Here is a 10,240-nt window from a genome sequence, read left to right as displayed (position 1 = left end):
AGAAAGAAAGAAAGAAAGAAAGAAAGAAAGAAAGAAAGAAAGAAAGAAAGAAAGAAAGAAAGAAAGAGAAAGAAAGAAAGAAAAAAGAAAGAAGAAAGAAAGAAAGAATGAAGAAAGAAAGAAAGAAAGAAAGAAAGAAAAAGAAAGAAAGAAGAAAGAAACATACATACATCTTGGAGGTCTTCTAGTCTAACCTCCCCTGTTCAAGCAGAGACGCAATCCTTTCCAAACAAATGGCTGTCCAGTCTCTTCTTGAAAACCTCCAGTGACGGAGCAGCCACACCTTCTGGAGTTAAGCCGTTGTCCTCACCGTTGTTTCTCCTGAGTTCCAGGTTGCGTCTCTCCCTGACTAAGCTGCCATCCCTTTCTTCTTGGCCTGCCTTCAGGGGCCTCGGCGAAGAGGTCGGGCTGAGCAGGAGCCGTTGAGCTCTGCCAGTCCAGGGCAGTTAGTTAGGAGAGACTTAGTTGGTCTTGGTCATCCCAGAGCTCTAGACGGCAGAGTTAAGGAAAACCTCCCGAGGAAAGACAAGGATAAATTGCTCACCTGTGTACCAAGAAAATTGGACCTGTTCATAAACTCCTCTAGGAGTCAGAAATGTGACTCTTAACTTTTTAAAGGAGCCCATGTTCCTTCCGGGTGGGCTTTCCGCCATGGTCCGAGAGCCAGAAGCCTTGCAACCAGGAGCGCCTTTGGGGAGGGTCAAAAACTCAGACTGGCAGTTGCAATTGTACAAAGCACTAAACAAACGCAAAAAAGGCATCAACAGAACGTGGCAAAAGTCGGCTAGCCTTTGTACTTTTCTTTCTACTTCCGGAGCATTAGCCTTGTGCATGAAACAGAGTAGCCTCTGTAGGCAACCAGGCATGCATGTGCACAAACACACACACACACACACACACACTTTGCACTACCAAAATGAAGCAAATGCTACAACAGTGTGCAACCCAAACAAAACAAAAATACACAAACTGAGAGCAATCTTTGTGAGGCTCTACCATATCCTTAATTCAATGTTTCTCAACTATGGCCACTTAACACGAGTGGACTTCAACTCCCAGAATTCCCCCAGCCGGATGGGGGAATTCTGGAAGTTGAAGTCCACTCGTGTTAAAAGTGGCCGTAGTTGGGAAACACTGTCTTACTTGTTCTTTCCTCTTTACTTTTCAGGCTCGCATCCCTTCTTCCAGTCTAAACCTACAGGACTAAGACGTGATTGCTGCAATCCCAGTGAAGTTGGAAAAGATCTGGAAAACAGGAACCCTCACATTGTGTGTAAACCAACAGTGAAAACATTGGGAAGCTGTTGGAGGCCTCAAAACAACACTCTTGTAAGGTTTTACACTTAGCCTCACAATTGCCCCAGCGTTACTCTGGAATTTAAGAGAGCCAAAAGAAACGGAGGTTTCAGCAAGCAAACCACTTTTATTTTGATCAAAACAGAGTCGGGTGGCCACCTCTCTCTTCGTGGCTGGTAGAGAGATGAAGGCCACAACCAGGAAAGATGTCTTCCACCTTTTATCCCTTTCCAGAACAAAGAGATCTGGTCTTGGTACTAGGAGCCAAAAGGTACAGAAAAATAATTCCTAGATGATGACTCCTACACAACGACCCAGGTTCCACCATAACTCCTTTCCCCCTCCCCTTACCATGCTCTTTTCATGCAAGCAATCCCCTGTACCTAAAGCATGAAACATTTGCTTTTATAGAACTAATTTCCCAATATAAAGCACCTACAAAGCTGCTTGCACATAAACAAAGACGACAAAGTATCACTACTAATATCAATATTACTAACATCAACCTTAAGCATAATAAAATCCCTTCACTCTCAAAAGGGATTGAATCAGATTCTCAAAAGATACGTATGCTTTGCTTTGGGTTCAGGAGACTCAAGGCGCAACCAGGACAAAATGTTTGGGCTGGTCTGCAGCCAGTTAATGAATCCAATTAAAAGATTTCTATGTCGACTGTCACCACTCTGGGTGGCTCATAACACCAATAAAACAGCCAACCATAAAATCAATTAAAAACAAAACTGAAGGCAAGCGCTAAAAACTTGGCTATTTTATTTTCTTTCTTAATGAAGAGAAGCAGGCAGGACGCTTCAAACATTCAGGAATTGACAAGATCTTCCACAATGGCCCGGAACTCCAGTTGCTCAGGGCAACCGCTCCGCTCGGGGGTTCTAGGATCCAAACAATCCACGTGTCTGGCTTGGGCAGGACGGTGGCAAGCTGCTCTTCTTGAGAGCTCTCACACACACCCTCCAAATGCACTGTGCAGAGCTCCTGCTTGTTCTGTTGGGGTACGTGGGTCGGTGTACTAAAACCGCACCCCCTCGTATTTGGCCTCCCCCCTTGCAGGTGACCTGCTCAAACCCCCAGCAGCGTGTCTACCAGAAGCACGACAGTGAGCGGAGCCTCTCCTGCGTTTGGGATGGACAAGTTGACCTGAAGTATTCCAGGATGCCTGAAGGGACCGCAGAGATCGAGAGAGGAGAGCCAGATCCCCAACTTTCTCCTCCCCCTCCCTCCCCTCCTCCTCCTCCTCGTTGTCAGTGGTACCAAGGCGCCACCTTGGTCATGCAAACCAATGAATGGTCAGGTCAGCTTGCGTTGAGCAAAGGCCTGGATGGAGAAAGGTCCTACTCACCTCGGGCCCTGACTCGAATTGTGATGCAGTGTGTGTCAGCCCTGTGCGGTCAGCCTCCCTGCGCTCACCACAACTTCAGCATTGAAATTTCCCGGCAGGATGTCCACCTCTTCCTCCTGTCGCCACAGAGCCTTCCTGTTTGGGAATGGCAGCCCGTGACATTAGGCTGGTGTGCACGCTTTAAAAGCTCCCTCTGGAGCTACCGCTTGAAGAGTGAAGGGGGGAGTCCCGCAGAGCGCCTCATTCCCAGCAATCAACACAGTGAACCCTTTGCCTCCACTCAAGGCCTCCGCGCACCGTTGCTCCGTGTCTGCGAAGTCTACTATCACTACCACGTCACTGTGCGTTATCCCCAGCGTGGATTCTATGCAGTTTTGCTGCACCTAGAGAACGGGCCTCCGCTCAGCCTCAGCCTGAGCATCCAGGTGCAGCCTGCTCTCCTCCATGTCTTCAGTGCTGCTTCTGGCCTGCTTAGCCGAACGCAGAGGCCTCTCGCCCTCTCCTGGAGCCTCCAGCCTCTGAGCTCCAGTATGGCAGCCTACACACTGGAGGACCTGCAGGGGCTGGAGGAATGGTCTCTCTCCCACAGCTACAATCCTTTTGCTCTACAAAGCAATTTCTGTGCTCCGACCATCTCTCAGGCTTCTGGGAAGAAGGTGGTCTCCAGAATCTACTTCCGCACCAGTAAAACATTCTCCGAGAAGCTGAGAGGACGCTTCAATTTCTCTAATGACACTCTAATTTTCCAAGGAAACAGTGCTGCCCCGGTTTCCATCAGGCTGAACCCCCAGAAAACCAAAGTAGGGACGTACATTTTTAGCCAGGAGCACGGGCTCTCGTATTCCACCCAAGAAGGCAGTGGGCCCTCCAGTATCCACCACCTCTTTTTCCAACAAGTGACCCTTTCTACCCTGATTGCTATTGAAATTGTGAAGGCACAAGGGTTCCGGTTCAGCGTGCACTTATACCTGAACCGAAGGGAGAGTCTCTTCAAATCCTTAGGTGAGAAAGAAATTGAAGTTCACGTTTTTAACGGACATTCTCCCGATAAAAACTTGGCCTATGTGGTGTGGTTCATTCCTGTGCCGCACCCCCACTTGCAGTGTGACTGGGCTTTCCACCTGCAGCTTTTTCATTCCCGAAGGGAACGCCTCCTCTGGAATAAGACGTACACATACAGGGATCGGGTTAAAGACGTCGCTCGTTTCCTTCCTCATTCTCTCTTCTCTTTCAGACCCACGCAGTATGCAGCCTTTGTGGCAGAAGTGAACTGCAGGCAAAATGGACTCGTACGGGCTGTTTTAAAAGCCACTCTTGGGACTTACGCTTTGAGGGTGTTGGAGCCAGCTGTGCCCTGCCAAAAAAGTTACTGCCGTAAACTGACCATTGTAATCCATAAACCCAGCCCGTTGGATCCTGTGCTGCGTTATAGGAGAGAGAAAGACATCACTTTGCAAGCAACAGCCAAAGTGAAATGTAGGAGCCATCCAGATCCAGATTTCCTTTGGAAAATATACAAGCTCAGCACTGCATGGTCTACTCCAGATTGGCCCAACCCTCTCGCCCTCCCTGAAGGGATGAATACAAGCGGTGTGGTGTTGCACATACCCAGAAATGCCCTGTTGTATGGCTTCTATCATGTTAATTTGACCATGAGCGTGTATCTACCTGAAGAAAATATAACATTCATTCAGTCTGATTCGGTTTTCCTCCAAATTCTAGAAAGTGGGTTAAGGGCAGTCATAGCTGGAGGCCTGTTCCGGATTGTTGGCATTTCGGATCAGTGGTCCTTGGATGGGTCCGTATCCTCAGATCCTGATTCGATTGAGCCTCTGGAAGGAATTTTGTTTCACTGGTTCTGCAGCAAACGGGAATTAGACTATTCCGCTATGAAGTTAAGTCCAGGTCAGAAATGCCACTCTGGGCAACGTGATCTGTCCTGGACCCGCTCAAAAGAGCCGATGCAGGTCGTGGAAGTGAAGACCCTCCAGGAAAACACAACGTATTATTTTAAGCTGGTCGCTACCCAGCAAAACCAATCCGCACAGGCGTTTCAAGCAGTTCACGTCCTTGCTGGCTCTGGGCCTCTCCTGCGCATCACCTGTTTGGAAAACTGCGAGAAAGCCATCAAAGCCACGGAAAGACTGATTCTGTATGGAAAGTGTCTGAACTGTGCAAAGGCCCACTTGGCTTACTTTTGGAGCCTCCTTTCAGCAGATTCCAAGGAGATACATTTTGACTGGGCTTCTAAAACAACCACTGGGAGAACAAGTCCATATCTGCATATAAATTCTTTGGCCTTTGGATCCATGGCCGGCCACTTGTACATCCTTAAACTGAAAGTGAGCATGCGGGGAGTCCAGTTGGCTGTGTGTGGCTATTCCTTTTATGTCCACGTCCCCCCTCGAGTTGGGAAATGTTTCATCGAACCAAGGGAAGGCATCGCGCTGGTGACCAAATTCAGTCTCCAGTGCTCTGGCTTTGATGACAGGAAAGGACACCTCCTCTACAGAGTCATCGCCCGTTCTGATCTAGCCCAAATAGCCAACGTATCATCTTTGCAAAACAATACATTTGGAACCATAGTTTATCTTGGTCACCAGCAGAACACCCCGCCCTCGTTTCTTCCCAGCGGTATACCATCTGAAAAATATGCTCTGGACATACTTGTTCAAGTTTATGATACCAATGATGCCTTTTCTCAGGTCAGCTTGCAGGCAACAGTGTACGAATCAAGGACCAGCAAGCCCACAGATGTGGTTCTCAGTGAACTGTATCACCTAATCAGACAGCCCAATAGCTCTCTCTCTGCCTTCCTTGACACCGAAGATTACTTTCACACGGGCTTCCTTATCTATATGGTGGCTTCTGAATTAAATAACATTGAGTCGTTGCCCGGTTTTTACCGTTCTAAAACTGAACTACGAGAAATGCTACTAAACGAATCTTCGCGGATTCCCATGACCGAGACAGGGATACTAAACCAAATAGTCTCCAGCATTTGTCAAATAACGCAGAATGCAAATGAAGTCCATAGGAAATCCCAGCTGGTGGCGGTCCGAATCCTCCAAAAGACCGTTGGAGCTCTGAAAAGGCACAGGGACGCCGATCTCAGCTCTAAAGAAGCCGAGGTCCTTGCCAGTGGCATTTTTACAGGGCTGTCCAATGTGTTAAGAGCTTCCCTCTTAAACCCCGGGAAAGGGTCTGTGAACACCATTAAGGAAATAATCTCTGTGTCAGAATTATTGGCAGACATAGTCTTACAAGGCAAAGTCCCTGGAGAAGGTCACGTTAATATGGAAGCCAAAGGCTGGTCCATCCATTTATGGAAAGATGAAAAGTGGGACGTTTCTGGGATTCTCACTGAGAGAAGATCTTGTAAGAATTGCTTTTATCCTAAAGTGAAGTTGGAAAGCCAGGCGGAGTTTCCAGAAGATACTCCAATTTCCATGGTTCATTATGTATTTGAGGAGAATCCTTTTCCTTGGTTGATGAAGGCAGTAGATAATCGCACGGTCGTGATGGGGTTCAAAGTGGCTGGTGCCAAAGCAAATGGTGGCATCATTGGGGTCATCCCTAAAGTGGCCGAAGTGATCATGGATAGAATAGATAAGGATCCTGTCGCATTTAATCTGACGATAGGGCTGGATAAAAAGCGTGTTGTAACAGCTGGTGGGTTTAGCATAGAAGTCAGTAGAAACTCTCCAGACATATATGTCCAGATTTTGTGCCATAGGAACATTACTTTCAATGTCTCCATTTACTTGGGACTCAACTTTAGCTACCCCCCGGTTGTGTCTTACACTGCTTTCTCTGACAAACTTCCCACCCCACAGAAAAGGGGGACTAATAACAAATGTGCAATTAAGGCTCCGTATGTCATTTGCCTTCCACGAGCCTTGCTGTGGTCTCAGGTCCTAGCCAAAGCTGCAAGTAAGTGGAATATTTCCGTAGTCCTAAGATCGCCACCCTTGGTGAGAAGGCAGACCACCAAGATCGTTCGCATTGTGGTTTTTACTGCAAGCTGCCAAGATCTGGGTCACCTTCCAAACTTTGAACCCTCCGAAGGGACCTGCCAGCTTGGCCCTCAAACCAGCTTGTCCAAGCTCCACTGTGTCTGTGGAGCAAACCCCAAGCAGGCTCAGCGACAATTATCAAAGCTGCCTAAACCTGAAGTCAGATTTGTTGGTGGCACATTTGTTATTTATCCCAATCCTTTGGACATCAAGAAAATACTCTTAGCAGATTTTGACACAAATCCAGTGACAGTTTTGACTGTGTTTTTCATTTTTGCCGGCTACATCTTCTGTTCATCCTGGGCCATAATTAGAGATAAAGATGACATGAGGAGAAAGAACAAAATCTTTGTCCTGCCAGATAACGACCCTTATCACAGGATGCATTATCTGGTCACCATCTATACCGGAAGTCGCTTGGGATCCGGAACCACGGCAGATGTTTTCCTTGAATTGGTTGGGAAGGATGGTTACAGCGATGTCCATTGTATGAAGCACCCCAAATTCCCAACCCAGTATCGTGCAGCTGTTGATACTTTTCTTTTAAGTACAAGGTACGACATAGGGGATATTTATTGCCTTCACATCTGGCACAATAACGTTGGTTCTTCCCCAAACTGGTACTTAAGCAGAGTCAAGGTATTTAATGTGGACACTCAAAAATCGTGGCTGTTTATATGCAGGAACTGGCTAGGCCTGGGCAAGGCGGATGGCAAAATAGAGAGATACATTTTTTCTTCAAATGTGAAATCAAGGTTAGAGAAAATGGATTTCTTTTTGATAAGCCTGGCCAGAGACTTAGAAGATAATCACCTCTGGCTTTCCATATTTTCTCAAGTGGTCACTGGGAGTTTCACCAGAGTACAAAGAGTGTCTTGTTGCTTGGCTATCATGCTTTCCACTCTGCTCCTGAACATCATGTTCTTCAGTGGTCAGGAAGAGGAAGGAGTTATCTCACTAAAATTCCGGATTATACGGTCCATGTACATCGGGTTCTTCAGTGCTCTGTGTTGTGTTCCTTTACAGGTGACTATGACCGTCTTATTTAGATACTCCCAGGACAAGCCTTCGGACGACAAGGACGACATGGTGCCTGACTACAGTCCCTCATCCTCAGAGACCAGTGAGGAAGACGAGGAGAGCTCCTCCTCGTCTACCACGGACGAAGACGATGAGGCCAAAGCAGGGGGAAGCTCAGCTAATGTCACAGAGAAGGAGCCCCCCAAAATTAGTACCAAAAAAAGGCTGATTATGCTGATCAAGGTGTTTACTCGAAAGCCACAGTTTGCCTGGTGGTGGAGATACGTCGCCTGGGTCATCGTCTTTTTCATGTCTTTCACCTCCGCCGTGTTTATTATCTTATACGGCCTCAACTACGGCTACAGCACCTCCACAGAATGGTTCATAGCGTCCATGACGTCGTTTTTTGAGAGCGTCTTTCTGCTGCAAACCCTAAAGATGGTCCTCATCTCAGGGGTGAGCACCATCAGCCTGAAGTACTGCAAGAACATCTCCTGGATATCGGCAGAGCAGTACCAGAAGATGAAGCTGATCAGAGTGAATATCGATCCCAGGGACCTCAGAAAGATCCACCACGAACTGATGAGGATTAGGCAGAGCAAGGAATATGAGCCTTTGGAAGAGGACGAAGTTGTCATCTTAAGGAAAAAAGTACGAGCACAACACCTGGCATTTGTTTTCATAAAGGACATCATTTGTCATCTCATCTTTGCCTCTTGTGTTTTAACCGTGGCTTACTCTAGTGTACCCACCGTTTCATTTTATCACAATAAAGTGATCCATAATAAATTTTCCTTTGGTCTGTCCAAAGTAACAAAACTCGAGGACATTTACGTTTGGATGAGTGAAACTTTTGTACCATTGATACACAATGACTATCAGCCCACCTACCTTTCAGACTCCTGGTCCAAAATCCTTGGTTTGCCCAGAATGAGGCAGGTGAGAGGACTGCATCTTGAAACACGTTGTTTTCCTCCAGGCCACTTTGCAAACAAGTACCCAATTGGCCAAAAAACCTGTCATTATGATTACGCTAATGACCCAGAAGATCAAAAGCACTACCTTGGGTCATGGACCAACCCAATCGACATGTCCGTTTCCAGTCACATTGCCAATTTTCAAGGGTTCACGTATCAGTCAGATATTGACCAATGGGAATATAAGTCTTATGGTGTGGTGGCTTCATATGGCCCAGGGGGATATTCATTTTATTTTTTCCCAGGAGAACAACGGGCAAATACAACAATAAGATTGGAAGAGCTGCAACGCAACACATGGCTTGATAAACGGACCCGGGCTCTAATTTTTGAGCTGACAACCTTTACTCCAGATGTGGAGCTGTACTGCAGTATCACAGTCATTTTTGAGTCTACCAGCTTTGGCATTATTAGTTCAACTTTGTCAGTTCATTCATATAAGCTCTCTAAATTCCAGTATGAAACCACATCTCGGATGGTGGTTTATGGAATCATGATCTACATTCTTGTGTTCTACTTAGCGGATGAATTTCATATGTTACGCCAAGAAAGGATAGGTTATCTCCAAACAGCGACAAATTTAAATAATTTCGCCATAAAGACCATCTGTATGTTTTTTATATTACTCATTGCTCTGAAATTCAAGATGGCATTTACCTTGCTGGAGTTTTATCTGCTTAATCCAGAAGAATTTGTCCCCTTCCACGTTGTTTCTCAAATCGACCAACTCTACAGAATGGTGGCAGGTATTTTAGGTTTTCTTCTGGTGCTGAAACCCTACCGATATTTCAGGTTCTTGTACAAAGTGCGTCTTGCAGAACAAACCATGTCAGCAGTCTTCCCTGTGTTCCTTCATTTGACAGGCGTCGCCATTCTGTTGTTCTGCACGTTTGTGTCCTTTGGATATCTCATATTTGGTCAGTATGAGTGGACTTTCAGCACGTGGGTTTACTCTCTGCAGACCGTCGTTTCCTATTGCTTTTCAGGATTTAGGCAGATGGATGTTGCATCGAGATGGTGGCTCACAATATTTTTCCGAGCTTCATTTCTATTTGCAGTGATGTTCATCTTCATCAATTTATGGAGAAGCCTGTTAATATCAACTTACACATCCATGAAACAGACCGTTTATGAGCAACATTCGGATGAAGCGGAAGCCATAAACTTTTTGTATCTGAAGTTGAGAAGCGTATGGCGTAATTTAACCCGCCAGCCAGACTCTGGAGAGGATCATGCCAATGTTACAATCTTTGGGAAATCTGTAATTAAGGATACACAACAGCCAGGGCTGAAATACAGTAAAATAGAAGGCAAGAAAATGGTTTTTCTTACCGTTTGAGAAAGGCTTCGGTAAAAATCAGGTACATTTTTTAATTGCTTCTGTCCCCAAAAGTTTCCAGTTTCAAAAGGTTATCTTGCAACTATCTCCATCTCTGATGCAATCCTCAGATTCTTATTTTTCCTGTAACAACAAGCAGCCCATTCCTTCATACACATTGCCGTGTTTTTTTAAACTGTTCTATTCTATATTCGAGTTATTATTCTACTAAACAATATTTAAACCATGGGCTTTT

At 46.0% G+C, this 10,240-nt stretch overlaps 1 protein-coding gene across 1 annotated transcript; it reads left to right on the top strand.

Annotated features, from left to right (window-relative positions):
• Positions 1-2,271: 2,271 nt before the first annotated feature.
• LOC308670424 (polycystin family receptor for egg jelly-like) lies at positions 2,272-10,005 on the top strand (the record flags this gene model as incomplete). The annotated part of the gene is made up of 1 exon (XM_081331926.1): positions 2,272-10,005. The coding sequence occupies one exon, from the start codon at positions 2,272-2,274 to the stop codon at positions 10,003-10,005; it is 7,734 nt and encodes a 2,577-aa protein (XP_081188052.1).
• Between the last annotated feature and the right edge of the window lie 235 nt (positions 10,006-10,240).

The sequence above is a fragment of the Vipera berus genome, assembly GCF_964194415.1.
Source record: "Vipera berus genome assembly, chromosome: 6".
Taxonomy (NCBI): Eukaryota; Metazoa; Chordata; class Lepidosauria; order Squamata; family Viperidae; genus Vipera; species Vipera berus.
The sequence above is the reverse complement of the archived record's forward strand: the minus strand, read 5'-3'. Positions and strand labels throughout refer to the sequence as shown.